We start from the raw sequence: 20,352 nt of genomic DNA, 5'->3' as shown, positions 1-20,352 counted from the left end.
GGAAATCACCGGGTGAAAAGAAAGCATACAAGATGTATAATGCTCAACATTTTGTAGGGGATTCCTTTGAACAGTATGCATTATAATTTGAATTATACAATTCTTACCTTTATAGTATCTTACTTGAGAAAAACATTAACATACAAATCACATTCAAACAGAGGTTAACTACAACCTCCTGTGAGAACAAGGTGAACAAGTTCACGTTTCCAGGGGAGGTAATCAAGAACTTTGTCATTAGGGCCGTTTTCGTTTTTGCGGTCCAAACGGTTAGACCACTTGGACTGATGTTGTTTGTTTAAGAAATAAACCGGACCTGTTGATTTTTTATTGTTTTCAGACGAGCCTTGACAAAGACTCCCAAGGCCTGTATTAACATTTGCAGGTCCGTCAAGATATATGTTTGAAATATTACATTTAAAAACAGACGAACCAGTTTGTCCGCATAAACGAACAGGCCCTAGATCATTACATTCATATTTCCAATATTAAACTATAGAGAAGCAAATTAAATAATGAGATGCAACATGAAGCACTTATGGAAAAAATGTTTGCTATAATATGATCAAATTGGACTTCATAAAAATATGCATGTCATATTAATGGTAACATTTCTCCTATGTCATGAATCTACACCTTTACTCATTGCAAGGCACTTGATTTGATGAAAGTGTTTGAATTGTCTACTTCAAACTCTTTAGAGAGTAATATAACTGTAAATATGAGAAAAGTTTAACAAATTTATAAATTCATTACACTGTACTTGACAATGTAAAAAATTAATACATACAATTTATATGTAAGTACACATACTATCTGTCCGGATGAGAAGGAATGAACCATTGGAAAAACAAATGAACACTGTTAATTAATTTTAATTACATTCAAAGACTGGTTAAAGGTATAAACATAAGGCAATTATCTGCCCTTTATTTACTATTAGTATTACATCATATTTAACAATCGAATATTGGGAAACTTTTATGAAAAAATTGTCCTGATGAAGACCCTGCGATAGGGTCGAAACTAGTAGTCCAATAAAATCTCCACTTATCGGTTAAGCGTGAGTATGTTGCGGTTATTTTCCCTTGTTTATAATTAGTCTATTTGCTTGAACTGTCCAGCATACCTTTTAAGGTATCCATACTCAACGCGAATTTCCACACTTAGAAGACCCACTGATTTCCATCTGACGTTGGCTCCTCTCCCCTCCTTAGTAATATGTAAGTAGGTTTACAATTTTAATCTTACAATTTATTCCTTCTTTTTCTTGCATAATTATCTAAAGGAGTTAGAAAATGCTACAACAAACAATATCATGGTCCTTGGTATTGTGGTTCTGTAGAAACAATTATTGTAAGGAAATGTTGACAAAAAACAACAATGGATACGACATCATTGCATAAATAACAAGCACTTATATTTTGAGTGAACTCATAATTTCATATTATCCATGAATTATTATATAGAGACATGAAAAACATATTTTGGTATAGAAAAAAATCAGAGACTCAAATATTAATATTCCTGAGGACTACCTACTACACACACTTTTGATCATTCACACTGGGAACATCAGCCATTAACTCTGCTTTACACCCTGAAACACTTTACAACATCACAATATTCCGAATATTAATGGATCCAAATCCCTTAAAAAAAGACCCTTGAATCAACTTGAATGATTTTTCAAATTACATGAACTTGGTTCATTAATAATTATAGTTATGATAGCTACCAGGTACAGTTACAGAGGTATGTTCAACACAACGAGCTGTGAATATATCTGATTCACTGTGTTCACAGAAAAACTCTAAGGAATTCTAATCCATGATATTTCTACTGTACAGCAATCCGTTTCAAAAGTTCTCACTTGAATCAAGACACATCCCCTCCATAAAGAATTGAAGGTCTTTCTATTGAACGAGAAATGTTCATTCAAACTGGGATGCATTCTGTCCATACATTCATGACAGCTTTTTTTAAGAATTAGAAATTAATGTTCATTCCAATCAAGACATATCCCATCCATAAAGAATTGCTGACTTTCTACTGAATGAGAAATTTTCATGAGATTCAAGAGACATTTCATCCATACATTCCTGATGGCTTTCAATAGAACTTGAAATATTCACTCGAATCGAGACACATCCCGTCCATACAGAATGGTTTTTAACCAATCCAGTGGTACCTGCATCCTCAGCCTCCAGCTTCCCAGACGAGTGAGATAGGCAGAGCGCCAAAGTAACCAGGAAGTGAATCCTGAAAAATGATAAGATTTTACAGTGTTTTTTCCAGGTAAATGTACATCATTCTATAAATTCACAGTAGAAAGCTCTAAACTTCAATATAATTAAAATTAGACTTGTAATTTCCTGCTCCTCTACCATACACAGCAATGCAATATCTAAGAATATCCTGCTGTAGGTCATTTCAACATGACCTTTCAGCTTCAAATATAAGCCAATGAAAACTGGTCAATGATGTCATTAGTCAACCAATGAAAAAGAGTTTAATACAAACCTTCGGTTGCATCTCTTTAGTATTTACGAACAAGCCCTTGATTTGAAATACGCAAAATTTCACAAACATTATTTGTGGACAATCTTAATGGCCACAGTCATAAAAAAAGTTGCTAATCTTTTGGACATTACATTAAAAGAAGAACTGAAAAGGATTATACAATATCTTGTTGACGAGATAGATTGTATCACCAACTGGATTTGGAAAATTGCTACCGTACATGTTATTCCCTTTCAAACTTGATATTATTATAGATTTTGTTGCCTTCACTGTATATCTCTAGTATGATGAAGGAAAAACCACACAGGCAGCAAACGTTTGTTAAACTACAGATTCGTTCAGATGTTCTCGGTGATACCATGGGCAAAGCCATATTGTGTACCGTTGCTATCAACCATCGGAACACCTCGTATTTATACTTCCGAAGAATGAAATCACACTGACAATATCGTAGGAGGCACACTTATTGGCTGAGATCAAAGGTCACTGCTGAGATGACCTATGGGGTATTGTTAGACCTTGTATAATGCAGTGTATCGTAGAGGAGCAGAAATTGCAAGTCTTATCTTAATAAGATTGCTCTAAACTTTAACTCTAAATATACCCTCTACACGTTTTGACTTCCAATCAAGAAAAACAAAAATTAATTGAATTTCATTGGTTTATAATAAATCAAGCTTCTTACTTAATATTTGAATTTGTTACCAACAAATGAACAGGAGATCACTTTTCATCAACGCAGGGAGTATAGTGATAGTTCCCCTGGACTTTATACTACATATATATTTTATACTTATCTTACCTTGCATCTTGACCTGTGGGACATCTGTCAGACCTTGGTACCGACCAATATACGCCAGCATTCCCATGCTCTGGAACTTGAAAGGCTCAGATTTGGGATCTCCTGTAATTAGCTGTTTAGCTAGGTATCTTCCTTCCCTCTCAGCAACCTTCAATATGTTTAAAATAAAGCTGACTAATGCATACACATGTATCCCTGTCCATCTTATAAATATCTTGGTCATGTGAAAATAGGTTTAATATATGATAAATCAGTGGTGCTGATTTCACTTTCATTTCACATTTGAGTATTTACCATGAAAACAAAGAAAAATTAATTATTGTTCATTGAGTTCTAATAACTTAATTCAGAAATGACACGGGTTTACACATTCATCATATATTTGCTTTAATTGAAACTTGCATAAAATTTCATGGTTATTTTCAAATAACAAAATGAAAATAGCAACGGAACAACAATGTTAGCAAAGTATAAACAGATAAATCTGGAAAAGTGTAGTTTGTCTCTCGGTTTTACATCTGGAGTATTGAAAAATTTTATGAATATCTTGGTTGTCAAATTTTCAAATTACCTGTGCTGTACACGGGAGGGGCATTGTTTCTATATCAGCACAGTCACCTAGGGCAAACACACTCCCAGTGGAATCACCCAATACATTCAGGTACTCGTCCGTCAGAATCTATCCAATGATACATGATACTTCTTTCAAGCTGAAACATTACTTTGTATATGAATTAGATATGAAATGTACACCCCCAGAAGTATGTTATTATTGATCTCTGTCTTTAGTTTCCAGATCATAATCATAAAAGTGTCAAGACAGACAGTTTTTTACACTTGATTCCTCATTTACCATCCTATGTAATAAATTAATCTAAAAATGAACTTTTTAACTATTAAAAATAATCCTCATGCAGTATTTGCAAAAAATATGTATTATTGAATCTTAATTTAAACTTATCAGCTATTAACTATAAATGCTATGTAATAAAGAACATAAATGACTGAACTCTGAAAAACTTACCTGTCCCTGTTTATTTTTAGGGACATCCAGCGACTTTACAAAAGGTCTAGGAGCCACGCCCGTGCTCCAAACCACCAAACCACATGGCAGAGTACTACCATCCTTCAGGACCACCCGGTCTGACTTAACCTCTGTAAATCATATCATTTCATAGCTATCAACTGGTACATTTCAATAATTTTTGCTACATTTTCCCCAAAATCATACAAAGTATACCAGGGTTTTCTAATAACAATAATCATAATAAACTTTATTTATTGGGGATGTAAAACTTCATTTAGTCTTTAGCTTATCTCCCAAGGGGTCCTCAAGGTTAGTAACATACTAACACAATGTATATATACGTATACATTGTACATTCTAAAATTACGTTATGTTATGTAATAAAATGATATTGTGACTGCAAAATTGTATAAATCCTCTTAAAGTTGTTCTAGAACAATATGGTTAAATAAATGCATGTTCCAACATTCAAAAGAAGTTAGGGTTGTGCCAATTCCTGATTCAACCTGAAGATTTACCAGTGACAGCGGACTGTAACAGGGTAAACCTGTTTCGCTCTCTAATCTTCTTTTCTGCATAATTTCTGAGACGTTCATCAAAAGAGCCAAGGATCTGGTTGGATTCAATGAGTGTGACCCTAACCTCATACTGCTTCTGTTTGTACAGTCTAGACACATCCTAAAAACCAGAAAGACTGCTCACTCATTACTTCTTCTCCGCTATTCACTCCTAAAAAACTTCTTTAACTATTTTGAAAGTGCCTTTGTCAAAAGATGTTTTATCAATCTTGACAGCATAAGTATCTGCTTGCATTTCATAATTTAGATATACCTCAAGTTTTCAAGTTCTACAAGATTCATGATTTTTAGTTTACCCGGCTAGTTCTGATAACAGTGGAACTAACAACTTTGTTAAACGGGCCTCTGACAATTATGTCATGATATATAAATTAAATGTGTTTGATAAAACTTATTTTAACTTTTACCTATCTTTAAATCAGTCATTAAATAGAAAAATTTAGAAGAAAAATTGTATTATATTTCTATGAAAAATAAATATAATTAAAAAAAAAAAAACTTACCTGTTCCACAAAGTCATACAACTCTGCTCCAAACTCCACCCCAGTTGGTCCACCTCCAACAATAACGAAGTGTAAAAGTCTCTTAGCCTCCTCATAAGTAATACCAGGTTGTATAGACAACTCGAAGTTCGACAGAATCCGGTTCCGTATCTTTCTGGCATCTGCCACTTCCTTTGTAATACAAAAATATGTACATATTTCTTAACAAGGTCATTTTGCAAATATAATTTATTTTCAAAGTTAGTACTTTTAAATTACATACTGAAATAGATATTGATAAAATGATGGAAAGTTAAACAAAAGTAAAATATAACAAATGTACTGTAAATAACAATAAATGCATGTAATAGGACTCTTGTAAAGGAAATAATGTCATTTCAATGACTTTATAGATTAAAGAAATAGAAGAAATCAAAATATTTGTACTGTATAGAAAATTATTTTGACTAATTCTGGACCCAAATAATAGGGTCTCTAAATCTCAAACATTGACTTAAGCTTTCTAAACTTACAGTGATGGACTGTTCCTAATCTCAACACACTATGGACTAATACATGTACATAGATTTCAAATCATGAAATATGAAGCAACTTAATCGAACATTGATTACTATCAACTTCCTAAGAGATCTTCTAAAGCTAACATGGATCTTATCAGGGAGTAGAGAATAGATCATACACTATTTTGTTATTAATCTAAAAATTAAACATGACACTATATATCTCCTTAGGTTTTATCACTCCTTCAAGGACATATTATAAGACAGCAAGTTATCTTCAACAGTCTACAAAAGAATTAAAGATGTTCATAAATGTACTGTAACTTATTTGATACATATAAGACACCATTCAATTAGGACAGATGGCTCATGTCTTAAGAACTACACTGTAATTGTGTGAAGCATTTTTTTTTTTTTTTTAGTTGTTTAACATCCTCCCAACAGTCAGGGTCATATGAGGACGTGTGCCAAGGAGACAAAGAAATGTAATACAGAAAGAGAACAGTAAGGCAAGATTTAAGATCCCATGTATTGCAATGGGGGCAGAGGATCCATTTTGGTCTCTTCAATGTCCCCTAAAAAGAAGACATGGAAAATTCCCCGAATTAGTGGGCCCACTTTTAGTCACCTTCTAATCAACATGCAGTGGGATACAGGCTTATATAATAACAGTGGGCCTTTTTCTTGTGCTTTCAAATGACTCCTGGACAGAAGACAAAGGAGAAATCCTGGCTCGTCCTTAAATGACCCTGGCTGTTAATAGGATGTTAACTAAAAAACCAAAAAAATCAAGAAGCAGATATACCTTGAGGAAGAAAGAATTTTCCCTGACCCCTGGTATGTTAAATGTGTTGCTAAGCGCTCCGACACCAATGACAAGTTTGTCATACTCCAGGTCATACTTGATACTGGAGTCCAGGACACTCTCACATCTTATTAACTTCTTCTTCATATCTAAACTCTCAGCATAGGACAGATGGAAATGATCTGTCTGTCTGAATCCTGTGTTCCTCACCGGCTCAATTATAGATCTAATAATATATAATTGTGTAATCAATTAATTATCATACAAAGTGTCTAAACTTCCAATGCTCATTGTAAATTATGACCTCAATTTTTGCTGAAATATTGAAAATTTCATCACAATAGAATTTTAACATCTGATGCATGTATTGTAATATGTGAATCTCACAACATTACATAACTTGGTGAAACATGAACAATCTAGGCTTCATCTAGCCTCTTCCTCAGTATTGGATGTAAACCTGACTCACTGAAATAAATTAGGATTGACAGAAAATTTGATAGAAAATATTTGCTTTTCAAAGTCAATCAATTTACAATACTACAGTATGAATGTATTATCTGAACTTAAAATATCTATTTTTGAGAGAATTAGTTCAAAATATTTAACTTAGAATGTACTTTTTGCGTTAATTTGTACCTGAACTCCAATGTCCCAACAGTGGTACTTGCCAAGAGAGGCGTGAACAGGAAGTGGTTCCGTGGACTAACAACCACAACATCAAACTTTTTCTTGTCAATGGTTTTAAGGACAGAATAACTGCCCCATCCTGACCCTAGGATCACTAACTTCTGTCTTCCAGTTGAGGAGGAGTACCCCCTCACCTGGGAATCAGGAGAAAAACTCTGGCCTTGGCAAGTTTGTGTGTTAGCTGTGAGACTTGAATTTTGCCTTGATGTAAAACACAATGCTGATTTATGTATATTTTGCAATCGTCCTGGTTTCCATATTTGCAATACTTGTCTTTGAAATATTTTGGTTGTCATGGTGATGAGAATATTTCCACACCAAATAACAATTTTGAAGCAATCCTTTCTCGTCCACAAATCAATGATTAATCTTCACTTTGCACACACACCTGAAATTAGTGCATCACTTCCAGCATCCAGGTGACCATATTTTACCTGAAAATATTCAAGTCAGGGAAATAACCGACAAGTGACAATTACATTAAGTTTACCAATCCTCAAACTGAATAACATAAAATAAATGTTTCAAAATAAATACACACATGATCATTACTTCTATAATCTTCCTATAAAAAATTCTTTCTATGTCAACAAATTCACAATCAGTAAAATTAAAAGTATAGCATGCAACTAGAAAATTACCTTTTCCTGAAGTCCTTCCACTAAACGTTAAATTTCATAACTTCTTGTCACTTAAATACTGAGATGAAGTTGTCGAAGCAGGATGAATTATCTTTTCACATCATTTTGTTTTGCAAATATTTTCGGAGTCCCAGGAAATCATAATCTACAAAGTAATGTAATTTTTTTAATGCAGATTGTGCATTTTTCTTTGTTCTTTTTATTACACTGGAGCAATTTTCAAAATGTCCATCTCAAACTTATCGCCTAGAAGATTGCTTAAATAACTTTCGATAAAATGTGTAATTTTGTGGGGGAAAAAAGAAAAGGAAAATTGAAAAATAAAAGATAATGGAGCTTTTTGTTTAATCTGCAATGTTTTTTAATTTCCTTTTGCCATCAGGAGCATTGATATTTTCCATTCTGTAGAAGTCTTTCAACATTGTGACAGCTTTGTCTCCCATCACTCCACTGATACACTGAAAGCTGGTTCCAAGGGTAGGTAACTCATCCTTATTGACAGACAGAACTGAGCCACATCCACCAAACCGGTCGTTGGCACATCCATACACCACCAGGGGGACACCTACTTCTCTGAGTGCACCTGCACACATCACACATGGTTCCACTGTCACATAAAGGACAGTCTGCCCAAATACTTCCTTTGGCTTTATCTGACGATGCACACACCAAGATAACACCTGGTCAATGGCAACAATTTCTGCATGTCTGGCAGCATTCTTTGTCTCATTTACTTCATTCCTACCAACACCTATGACTTCCTCTCCTTTGTAAACCAATATACAGCCTACTGGCACTTCCTGACTGTTCAAGGCATCTGCTGCATACTCGAATGACTTTTCCATCCATTGTTGATGTATATCATCCATGCTGCAATAAAATCTATATTGCAGACAAATTCTACAGCTTCAATAAAATCAACATGAACACATTTTATATATGCAGAGACCTATATTAATTTAGTATATAGGTCTCTGATATATGTGATTATTTAAAATAAACTCTTCATCTAAATTAGAAATAAATACATTCCTGATTATCTATAATCCTTTTTTAGTAAAAGATATAACAAAGACTTTCCAGGAAAGACCTCAGGGCCAATTTTATATTTGCTGTTTATCTCTTGATGCCAAGCATCATGAGATACAGTACGTATACTGGCTGTCACACTGTGGACTACTGTGCTGAAACATGTGTGTTGTGTACAGTACAGTTCTTCAATTTCTTATTTTGTGTGATGGAGTATAATTCAATGTACCAATCTGGTCTAATTTGCTTTCGACTGCTGAATTTCATCTGAAATATATACATACAGTGTATTATGAGATTGGCCCCAAACACTCACATCCTAATCAAAACTAATAAAAAGGGGGGATAACTCTCGTAACATTTGCTTCTAATCTCCTTAACTTAAAATTAAAAGTAACCATCATTTTTTACCGTTTTAATGTGGGTATTAGACCCTATTAATATTAATATTCCAATAAAAATGCAACATTACGTGATGAAATCCTTCTCGTGTCCTCATGACCTGCAAGCAACGCTGTAAAGAACGGAAGTGACGTATTTCCAAGGCTTTTATGTAGGCAAATTTCAATGACGTGAGCACAAGGAGGAACCGAGGGAATAACAAAATGCAACTTACTACAGCGTAACCTCGTCAAAAACTTTTGCATAAAGTAGTTTTATATTACGCTGATTCGTGTGAAGATGAATACATTTGTGGTAAGTATGTAAACAACGTCTCTATGTTGTTCAATGTCCGTACAAAATGTCGGAGCATGTTATAAAGTGCATATAAGGAGATTGACAGTACGATACGGCTAGCACACGACATTTGTTTACATTATGCATGCGTTTTAAGTGGCAACTGTCAATGAATTGTCCGTGAATATATGGATGGATCAAAACTTTTGTTAGATTAATAAATGATGTTCAATATTTAACCCTATTACCATTTTATTATAAGCCCGAATTTGCTCCCTCAACATGTGTCTTTTTTACTTTTCTTGTGGTGTTCCCAGCCTGTTTGACAGAAAATTGATTTGCCAAACACCCGACATTAAAATGACTAAGGTCTCAAGATCTCTGTCAAAATATTAGCAAGGTACAAACAAGTAATTCTCTCAAATCCATTTCAGTAAAGAAATAACAATTATATGTACACAACATATATAACATGGTTCCTTGAAGTAAAAATAATCCCACTGTCAAACTGTATTTTACATGCATATTTCTTGGATAGAAAAGGATTACTATTGGATTTTTTTTTTCATTTCCTGACACAGTATAAAAGGTAAAATATTAATATGTACTGTACATTGACAATAATGATTTGTACTTAACTGGTGGTTAACACATAATAATCACACTTTAATCAGTAGTTACCTTCAAACCTATAAATACTTTTATTAGTAGCATTAAATATGAAGTTAAGATTTGAATGAAATTGACTTGAATTTTATTTGATAATTTTGTAGACTCATGCCAGTGTCCGAATTAAAGGAACAGAAAACAACTACAACCCTGCTCCATGCTATGACCAGATGTGTTCCAACAAGAGTGCACATATGCACTGTCCATTCTGTGTTAAGTCTGACATCTACCAGGACCCTGTCATATTAAAAGCACATTACAGAGTTAAACATGTGGACAAAGGCATAGACTTTGCTGGTAAATATATCTCCATATTTCAAGTTACAGTAATGTCATCTGTTTAGCTTAATATATTAAGGGTTAAGGAAAAATTAAAGGATCATTTAAATATGGTCGGGATAAATAATTTTGCTTTTGTTGTAAAATAGATCAAGTTTACGTTTATTTGTATATGTATGAATGAAGAGTTCAGGAAAATACACTGGACCAACTTCGAGACCATGTAAAATTTTCGAAATACATTCTTGTATGTAAATGTACCACATACATGTACCACATCTGCCAAACAAGTTTTTTGAAAGTTTACTTATTGATACAGGTCTAAAGATTCTCCGATGTTGTGATCACTGCGACATAGTTGGTGTAATCAAAGGTGAAAAGAAGTTCAAAGGAGCGCACTGGCATTGCTACAGGTGCAGAAATGGATTCAATAGGAGAGATGAGGCCATCAAACATTACAAAACCCACTTCCGAAATCCACAGACAACTTTTCAGATTCAGGTAGCACAGGTGTGTATCATCAAATTCTAATGAATAGATAATATACAATAAAGATAGAACATATGTGTGCGAAAGAGATGAAGACTGTATGTGTGTAAAATTGAAGTATTTGAAGCAGGTGTTTATGATGTATTTACAGGAATATAAGTATGTGTAAAATACAGTTAGAATAGGTGATACATGTATGTGTAAAGCCAAGGGTGTGTAATATAGAATAGAGGGGTGTAAAACAAAAGTATCTCTTAGATAGTAAGAATAAAAGTATGTTGTTGTGAAATACATGTAGAACAGGTGTGTGTGTGTGTGAAACACAGGTAAAACAGGTACAACATATATTACAGGTAGGATAGTTGAATATAAGAGTACAATGTACATGTAGAATAGGTTTATACTTGTAAATAATTGTCATTGGGATGACAACATGTCATTCACTGAAATTGCATCTCATGCCTTATCATTTTTTGGTCCTTTTTCTATTTTAAAAGCAGTTGTGTTTTTTTGGGTTTTTTTTAATTTTTTTTTGTAAATATGAGGACAGACTATTGAATGACTATAGTATTTTGTTTTGTTCAAACATTTTCAGGATTCATGTTTTGTATCTTTATTCCAGGAGGTGAACAACCCTAACTCTGGCTACTGTGATAGTACAGCAACTTTAGACCAGGGAGGAATATCAATACACCCAGCCCTCACAGAGGCTGTCATGTCATCAAGTCTGGCACAGGAAGCAGGTAGGTTATACCCCTATATACACAACCCTCACAGAGGCTGTCATGTCATCAAGTCTGGCACAGGAAACAGGTAGGTTATAACCCTATATACACAACCCTCACAGAGGCTGTCATGTCATCAAGTCTGGAACAGGAAACAGGTAGGTTATACCCCTATATACACAACCCTCACAGAGGCTGTCATGTCATCAAGTCTGGCACAGGAAACAGGTAGGTTATACTCCTATATACACAACCCTCACAGAGACTGTCATGTCATCAAGTCTGGCACAGGAAACAGGTAGGTTATACCCCTATATACACAACCCTCACAGAGGCTGTCATGTCATCAAGTCTGGCCCAGGAAACAGGTAGGTTATACCCCTATATACACAACCCTCACAGAGGCTGTCATGTCATCAAATCTGGCCCAGGAAACGGGTAGGTTATACCCCTATATACACAACCCTCACAGAGGCTGTCATGTCATCAAGTCTGACACAGGAAACAGGTAGGTTATACCCCTATATACACAACCCTCACAGAGGCTGTCATGTCATCAAGTCTGGCCCAGGAAACGGGTAGGTTATACTCCTATATACACAACCCTCACAGAGGCTGTCATGTCATCAAGTCTGGCCCAGGAAACAGGTAGGTTATACTCCTACACAACCCTCGTAGAGGCTGTTATGTCATTGGGTCTGGCCCAGGAAACAGGTAGGTTATACTCCTATATACACAACCCTCACAGAGGCTGTCATGTCATCAAGTCTGGCCCAGGAAACAGGTAGGTTATACTCCTACACAACCCTCGTAGAGGCTGTTATGTCATTGGGTCTGGCCAGGAAACGGGTAGGTTATACTCTTTATATTTACCAAATGTAGTTCAGGAAACAGTATACTCTACAGAGGTTGTTATGTCATCAAGTCTGACCAAGGGATAATGAAAGTTATAAACAGCTGTACAAACTTACACACCCTAACCTTACTGAGGCAGTGAACAACTGATTTTTGATTATGTGATAGTATTTTATGGGACACATGGACCCACAATATTATACATTTATACACACCAAAAATTATTTTTGTAGCATTTAATACATTTAGATCATTTTCTAAGAAAAGATAATGGCTGTTCTAAAATTATTCATGGTGGAGGGGTGAAAGGCATTTTATCAGAGACCCCACCATCCATCAGATATTAAAACATATATACAAATTGTATAAGGAATACTACAAAAATAGGGCTTACAAGTGCCTCCCACCCCTCCCACACACATGATTATGGAATAGCCCCAAGTATTACAACAATCAAGTGTAGTATACAAATAGATCTTGGAGTATATGGATATAAATAGTAGGACAAAAATGAATTGTATTGTGACGAAAATGGATTTAGATTACTCACTGAAAAGGTAGAAATAACAATAAATATATTATTGTTCTTGCATATTTTACTTACAATCAATTTCAACTGGAAATACATAACTAACATCTTGTGATTGACATCTTGTGATTGAATTGTTGCACAGGTTTAATGACCCAGCCTCAGCAGGTGTCCGTGGCCAATGGTAAGGTACCAGAGGGCTCTGTCCATGTATCTGTAGCAGCCAATGAGACTGTGGACACATCAGATGGGCAAACACATCACATTATGATCATACAGGAGGAGCCAATAGAAAACAACAGCAATTCTTACACCACCCAGATTATCACCAGTGAGGTACTGTCGCTAGGGAGCAACATTGATATAATAATATATTTTCTGTCATAAACAAGGTTTGTATTTTGCTGATTTGGTTGAAACAAATTAATTGCAGGATATAAAATTCGGGGGAAATGAAAGGATTAAGAACAAAAAATGATTTTTGTAAGAAAGGATATGATTTTGTTCCAAAGAATGAAACTAATACAATGTATAACAGTGAGGTATTACTGCTTATTCAACTCTACACAAACTTGTAGGGTCCTTTGTGGGAATGGTCTAACTTGGTAGGTATCTTGAAAGTAGAACCTGAGAATGGTCTAAATGATAATAGATATGAATTATGGTTGTAGGATGTGAGAATGGTTGAGGAAAAGGAGCAGCCTAACCATCAAAATGCTGCCAACAAATTAGAGGAGCTGCAGCAAAAATATCAACAGCTGGAGGCAGAGAAAGATGAGACGGAACGTATACTGAGAACAGAAATTCTGTCTCTAAAGTCACAGGTTTGTAGAAAAATTCATTGGTGGAAGTAATCATAGATTTAATGTCACCATGCAGGTTAAAAACATGTTGCTTTGCAGAGTTTTTATGCCCTCCTCTTTGGAATCCTATGAAGGCATTCTGACACATTCTGGTTTTTCTATGAATCAACAAAGTTAATATCAACATAGGAATTTAGGTGATTTACAATTTAAAGTATATTATATTGAAGCAAGGATATTGAGAAGTTGAGAATTGAAAAGTTGGTTACACAGTTTGAGGACAGATATTGAAGTACTTATGAAGTATTAAAAGTACAGTTAGGGGACACAAACAATACATAATTTACATACTTCACTTATGTCTTACTTGTAAAGCAGGCATCCCTGTTTCAGTCCCTGCTACCAGACAAGAAAGCAAAAGTTAGTTGATTGATAATACATTATTGAACAACTGTACAGAATATAAACATTTTATATATTAAAATGTGGGTTCATAGAATATTTCCCTACTTTGAGGATGTGGTCAAGAATGATCAATTGAAGGTACTACATAAATATCATTGATTCTCCAATCAAAGAGAACTGTCTTATTTCAACACGGTGTGGACAGAAGAATTTCCTTCCAAGAATTAAGAATTGTTTTATGCATCCTGAAGATGTTATTTTTTTCTCTCACATTTTTCCTTAATTGAAACTCCTGTTGGAAATCTTTTCTGTTATTCACGTTCAAAATTTAATGAACAAGAATAACTAATTTACATAAAATAGATGTCACTCATCAAGACAGTGAGTCATTGTCACACTTTAAGAACTGCATACTATTGGAACATGCAAGAGAATGTAGGTCTCAAATAGTTTACTGATATTTATTAGTTCAAAATTAGGTAAGAGTTTTTGCATGCAATCCTGCATTTCCTAAAGGGTGAATGAAGTTCTGTATGTACAGCTCAAATGACTAATAAGTAAATGGCATTGAGAATAAAATGATCAACCAACAGTAAATGCCTCATCTTCATCAGTTAAAAAAATAAGAAATAATAATTTAATTCAAGAGAGTTGGTTGTGAGTGACGACACGGTAGATCTCACGTATACAAAAAAATGTACTTATTTCTTTGGATTTCGATTTAACAACATGTGTGGCATACAGTTGTAACATGTATCATAATTGATAGATTCAATGATGATTTATTGTTTTGACAATTCAAATCGACCAAACACAGGTTTATTCCAGGGTCACCAAACGGGAATTCGTGTTCATGTAATTGTGTACACACATGTATGTATATGGCCGATACAAATGCAGAAGAAGATTGCATTTTCATTTGTGTACGAATGCAAACAAACGCTAACATCCACCTAGGTGATTTATTTCATCCATGATGTAATCATAACAATACTTATAACAAGTACGAATGGAATTATGATGATGAAAGTTGTACAGAACAAAAATATCGCACCTCAACATTACTCCGTAGGCTGCTCTAGGTCAAGTCTCGGCAAACTCGCTCGCAACTGTATTAACTTCTTCATTGTTGTCGCAACCGTTCGAAAAACTCACATCTGTTATATTCATGTCCTAACAGTAATTCTCCATATATTTTGTTTATCCATTCACTGTCTACGTTTGGTACGAGACCCGCAACCTATGTATAATGTAGTTAAAATATCCGCTAACAGCTTCAAATGCAAACCAATGTTGTTTACAGTCACGAGACGGGACTGTGCTTGCACACATGTATACAAAGTGTGTAGAGACGACTTGCTCATTTGCATATAAATCGTATGGTTATACAATTATGATCCCCCTTACAATTAATTAAAAAACGCATTGAAAACATAAACTTGTATCAATATATGACCAAGGATAGTTCATAAGGAGAACTGAAGTACACTTTCATGAAATAATTTGTGAAATGATAAAAAAGTAAACAAACTTGACTAAATTGTCCCTTTAATATCTTGTTTAACGATGGAGTTGATATGTACATATATATATATGATGTAGTTTGACAATAGAAGTACTCCGAAGTAGTATTATTAGCTCACCAGTTACGAGTAACAGTGAGCTAATGCTGTACCCCCGGCATAGGCACCCCACTTTAAAGTTTTGGGGGTAAGTTTTTTGAAAGCTTGTAAGTCCAAAAGTGTACACCTCAACCGTTTTTTATTTGGTTTATACATGCATTAGAGGTCTAGGAGTGATGTTATGGCAAAATCATGCAGAAAAAAATTGTGATTTTTTTCGCATTATACAAATTACCGTTTTGGGGACTTAACTTTTTTGGCACTGAAACCCGCTTTAAACATTTTGGGGTTAGTTTTGAAAAGCTTGTAAGTCCACACCCTTCTTATTTGGTTTATAAGTCAATAAGAGGTCTAGGAGCGATAGTATGTGACATACAATTTCAAAATGACATGCTTATACATGCATAAAGAATGAGTTCATAGTGATTGTTGCCGCTGGTGAGCTTTCGCAATCATTGATTGCATTTGTATATTTAGTTTTAAAGTATTTTTTTATATTCATAGGTGGAGACCCTTGGAAAAGAAGTACTTTCTTACCAGAAGCGAGAAGAAGAGCTACTGGAGCAGGTCAGCGTTCCACTGGACCGTAACATCGAAACACTATTAAAGAACATGGAAACTCAGCATCGGGATCTACTCCACCAACAACTACTCGTAATCAAGCGCGAGTACAAACCACAGACACTGCTTTCAAATGTTGTGATGGATGGACAGCTCAAACCCTCACCCAAGACCAACTGCAACATACAGCGATATATTATCGAATGTAATCAAGACCAAGACTCTGATCCAACAGCCGATGAATTGGATGACCCAGCCAAACCAAGTGACTTAGATCCCGACAACGAAGCCGAAAGCCCAAGGGCAGTGATGGACACAGGCGAGGAATCATCTCTACAGGGGAATGTTGAGGATACTGCAATGTCAGATAGTCATAGTGATGTCAGTAAAGCCCTCCATGACAGCATTTTGTCAAATTTAGATAGCACTCAACGTGGAAATCTGAGCTTCCAACTTGGTGGGGAAGGGTACTCGTACTGTGTGGCAGGGGAATCTGATGGAAAAACGGACCCAAAAAACAACCCTCTAGTGGTGTGTATAGAGTACCCCTCAGATGTTACACTGACACCTGTGGAAAACACATTCAAAGTTCTTGACAATTATGATGCATCACAGATAGTGCAACCCATGTCAATAGTCAATAAGGGTGATGCTTGTGGCGAACCAGATGCCAAACGACAAAAACCTTGCTGATAGACCATCTTGTACCCATCATTCAAAATCTTCCATTTGTTGTTATAAACTCATATATTTATAATATGTTTAAACTTCTGATCATGGAATATCAAAGACATTTAAAGTGCATCAAGTTCATATTAAGTTGTCTAAATGTCCTCATCTTTTGTGTAGTAATACATACATTTTGCATGTCAAGGTTTGTGTGTCATTGATATAATTTCAATGAAGAAATGTCTTAGATATTCCATGATCCAATATTTAAATACTGATGATGTGCTGAAAAACCATGTGAAAAGTACCTTACATGGACATGTATGTTATTACATTTTATTTAGGCATTATTTATTTATCATAGATCTCGTACTACACCATAGCATCTCCTCGTTACTACACCATAGCATCTCAATAGAGGGAGGAGAAGTCTACATCATACAATAAATTATTTAATTCTTCTTATTCTATTGCTATGAAATCGTCCAAGCCATTTAGTAGAATAGTGTTACCTTTTGCTCTTCCTTTTATCCATCACAAATTAGGTTATGAAGAAGTTTTGCAAAGTAAGAGTTACACGTAAATAAATATCGATAGTGGTAGGATAATGGTATTTCACTTAAAAGTTTTTCTGACAGGAGTTTTACGATCGAAGTTGTGTACATAGTCAAATTATATTTCGTGTCCTTTTCTTCTAATTTTGAAATGTTTTTTGATTTTGTTAAATTTCATCTATTTTATCTACAGGCACGTAATTATTTTAAAAGTTTTATAGTTCCCAAGTCCATCTTTAAGCTCACAATGACTTTAAAACTTTAAATGTCATAAAATTCTTCTACATTGATTTTGATTTACAGAAGTGTAAATTCAAAATCTATTAAATTATGTTCTTGATTTTTGGGGGTTTTTTTGTAAGAAAATGGATTTCCACTAGACCCTTAAAGTTCAGAAACGTGAAATGTCTTCTACTCAGCTTAGACTTCCTGAATAAGTAATCTTAAAATGATAATTCAATTTTGTGTTTTAGACCTAGAACAAATATGCAGTTGTCCTGAAGAGTGACGGTTTGTAGCAACTAGCATAAAAATGAACTGGATTAGCCTATATATCTGGGTTGGAAATTTGAAACAATGTGGCGAGGGAGAAGGTGTGATTCCCCCCAAAGTGTTGATAGGTTATGTGGTACAGACATTTTCAAGTGTTCATGTAATCTGTCAAGCTCTTGGTGCATGACTGGTAAGACTTTTGTGTCGATATTCAACAGTTCCAAAGTTCTTCTCTTTCTGTACCTTCACACAAATACTGGCTGTCTGTTGGAAGATCCTGTCACCATGAACTCAGAAAGATTCAGTCAGGAATTATATAATTTTCACAATTAAAAAAAAACTTCAAAAATTTGAATTGTTTCACACTTCTGTGTGTCCTACTAATTCATACTTTCAATGTAAAATCCTTAGTAGCATATAGAGTAGAAACTTTTTGAAAAACTAATAATGATAATGCATTCTTAAAACCATAAATAAAAATAAACTTCTAAGAATAGTTTTAAAACCAATTGCAATTGACCAGTAATTAATGCGAGTTTCCTCACAATGTTAGTTACACCAATTCAGTGTAAATTTTCTAAAATCCATTCCTATGCCGTATGAAATTGAGATAATATAATTAAATTGTTATCTTGCGTTCTTGAGTTAATCTTAATTGTTATATGGCTAAGAAGTATTGCTGTTTCAGTGCAGAAGTTAATGTCCCAGTTATTGAACTGCAGTACTAGTGTGGCATTTGTTTTATCCAAGAAATACTTTTTGTGAATTTCATAATAATTTTTGCATGGAATTCTTTGTCCTGTAATTTCTCTTGTGTGCCATATAAATATGGTTCAAATCCGAGTCTATAAAAAAACTGTCATGTCCAAAAGTGTCAATTTGAAAATATGTAGCTGTGTGAAAATGTATAACGTTACCAAGATCAACAGATTACTACATTAAAAATACAGCTACTTGTACCTTGTGGGATGGTGTAAAATCATATGTTGAACCACATTTTATAAAAAAAAATATGGTTAACAGTAAGCCTAAGTTTGTGATTTGCCTGTGACATAATACTTCTGTATATTACTTGCAGTTGCCAAATGTTGTATGTTAGAACCAGTGGTCAAGTGTTAAAATCTACAAATGGAGACATGTGCCCTGGAGCATACAAACTTTTAAACAGTGTCTTAAGATCCAGTCAATTTCTTGCCATCATCTCCACACAGTTTAGCTACAATTTTCATTGCAGCTTAAAATTTCCTTGAAAATCAGTTTTCCAAATAACTGTAACTCTCCCTTATCACATCTATTGGTTCAATTTTAACATATCTGCATCTTTCATAAAAATGTCTGACAATCTTACAATAAGATTCTATTTAATGTTAGAAACAATAAGATTCTATTTCATGTCAGAAACAATTCAGTCCAAGTCATTTTACAGGGTCTGTATCATCGGTATATATTCTAATTGATCATATTTACCATGCAATAAGCTCAGGGGCAAATGCGGTCAGGGTTTGGCTTAATTGTGATAAGAAATTGAAATTATAATTTGTTGGTAATTTTAACAAAACAGCAATAGCAGGCTGATAACCAGATACTAGGCCTGGGCTTATTGCCGTATAAAAAGTGTAGTTGGCCATTCCCAACATATTCTAGCCGTATACAGGTTACATGTTCATGGTCAGGTCCACCCTGATATGTCAGTGTTATTGTTAGCTTCAAGTTAAGTTCATTGTGTATGTTCAGAATTGTTCAATGATTTCAATTTAATGAAAACTGATTTGACATGAAAGAAAAGGAATGCATATTTTGAGTATATGTCAAGTTGTTGATAGTAATTGAAAATGTTTCTTTCAAACATATAAATAATTAAAACTATCATAGTTAATTATTAGATTATTGTGAATCTTTGGACAATAAAACTTTGCATATAATT

The 20,352-nt window shown here is 34.4% G+C and overlaps 3 protein-coding genes across 4 annotated transcripts; 1 reads left to right on the top strand and 2 right to left on the bottom strand.

Annotated features, from left to right (window-relative positions):
- Nucleotides 1–895: 895 nt before the first annotated feature.
- LOC117333178 (probable NADH dehydrogenase) lies at nt 896–8,350 on the bottom strand. The gene is made up of 9 exons (XM_033892336.1): nt 8,070–8,350; nt 7,378–7,862; nt 6,739–6,964; nt 5,434–5,604; nt 4,871–5,030; nt 4,350–4,480; nt 3,897–4,004; nt 3,326–3,473; nt 896–2,262 (listed from the first exon to the last, which is right to left on the bottom strand). Exons 2-9 carry the CDS (start codon nt 7,722–7,724, stop codon nt 2,132–2,134), a joined length of 1,422 nt encoding a protein of 473 aa, XP_033748227.1. The 5' UTR covers nt 7,725–7,862; nt 8,070–8,350; the 3' UTR covers nt 896–2,131.
- Nucleotides 8,351–8,389: 39 nt separating this feature from the next.
- LOC117333179 (tRNA-specific adenosine deaminase 2-like) lies at nt 8,390–9,633 on the bottom strand. Of its 2 annotated transcripts, none has more exons than XM_033892337.1 (2): nt 9,571–9,633; nt 8,390–8,939 (listed from the first exon to the last, which is right to left on the bottom strand). In XM_033892337.1, the coding sequence occupies exon 2, from the start codon at nt 8,936–8,938 to the stop codon at nt 8,414–8,416; it is 525 nt and encodes a 174-aa protein (XP_033748228.1). In that variant the 5' UTR covers nt 8,939; nt 9,571–9,633; the 3' UTR covers nt 8,390–8,413. The 2 variants fall into 2 exon arrangements, with proteins under 2 accessions (XP_033748228.1, XP_033748229.1); XM_033892338.1 differs by having other exon boundaries at nt 8,390–9,365; nt 9,571–9,587.
- Nucleotides 9,634–9,637: 4 nt separating this feature from the next.
- On the top strand, nt 9,638–20,352 carry LOC117333176. The gene is made up of 7 exons (XM_033892334.1): nt 9,638–9,794; nt 10,550–10,742; nt 11,044–11,234; nt 11,836–11,956; nt 13,468–13,658; nt 13,994–14,146; nt 16,657–20,352. Exons 1-7 carry the CDS (start codon nt 9,780–9,782, stop codon nt 17,404–17,406), a joined length of 1,614 nt encoding a protein of 537 aa, XP_033748225.1. The 5' UTR covers nt 9,638–9,779; the 3' UTR covers nt 17,407–20,352.

This window comes from Pecten maximus, chromosome 8, assembly GCF_902652985.1.
Source record: "Pecten maximus chromosome 8, xPecMax1.1, whole genome shotgun sequence".
NCBI classification, from domain to species: domain Eukaryota; kingdom Metazoa; phylum Mollusca; class Bivalvia; order Pectinida; family Pectinidae; genus Pecten; species Pecten maximus.
The sequence above is the reverse complement of the archived record's forward strand: the minus strand, read 5'-3'. Positions and strand labels throughout refer to the sequence as shown.

What these genes read in the sequence shown, in the direction of transcription:
- LOC117333178 (XM_033892336.1), bottom strand. Translation starts at nt 7,724, where the DNA reads ATGACAACCAAAATATTTCAAAGACAAGTATTGCAAATATGGAAACCA. An exon ending in AAAATTCTTTCTTCCTCAAG is followed by an intron (nt 5,605 to 6,738) that starts GTATATCTGCTT and finishes TGTATTACAAAG; the next exon opens with GAAGTGGCAGATGCCAGAAA. An exon ending in CCCTCCCGTGTACAGCACAG is followed by an intron (nt 3,474 to 3,896) that starts GTAATTTGAAAA and finishes AACATATTGAAG; the next exon opens with GTTGCTGAGAGGGAAGGAAG.
- LOC117333179 (XM_033892337.1), bottom strand. Translation starts at nt 8,938, where the DNA reads ATGGATGATATACATCAACAATGGATGGAAAAGTCATTCGAGTATGCA.
- LOC117333176 (XM_033892334.1), top strand. An exon ending in CAAAGGCATAGACTTTGCTG is followed by an intron (nt 10,743 to 11,043) that starts GTAAATATATCT and finishes TTATTGATACAG; the next exon opens with GTCTAAAGATTCTCCGATGT. An exon ending in TTCAGATTCAGGTAGCACAG is followed by an intron (nt 11,235 to 11,835) that starts GTGTGTATCATC and finishes TCTTTATTCCAG; the next exon opens with GAGGTGAACAACCCTAACTC.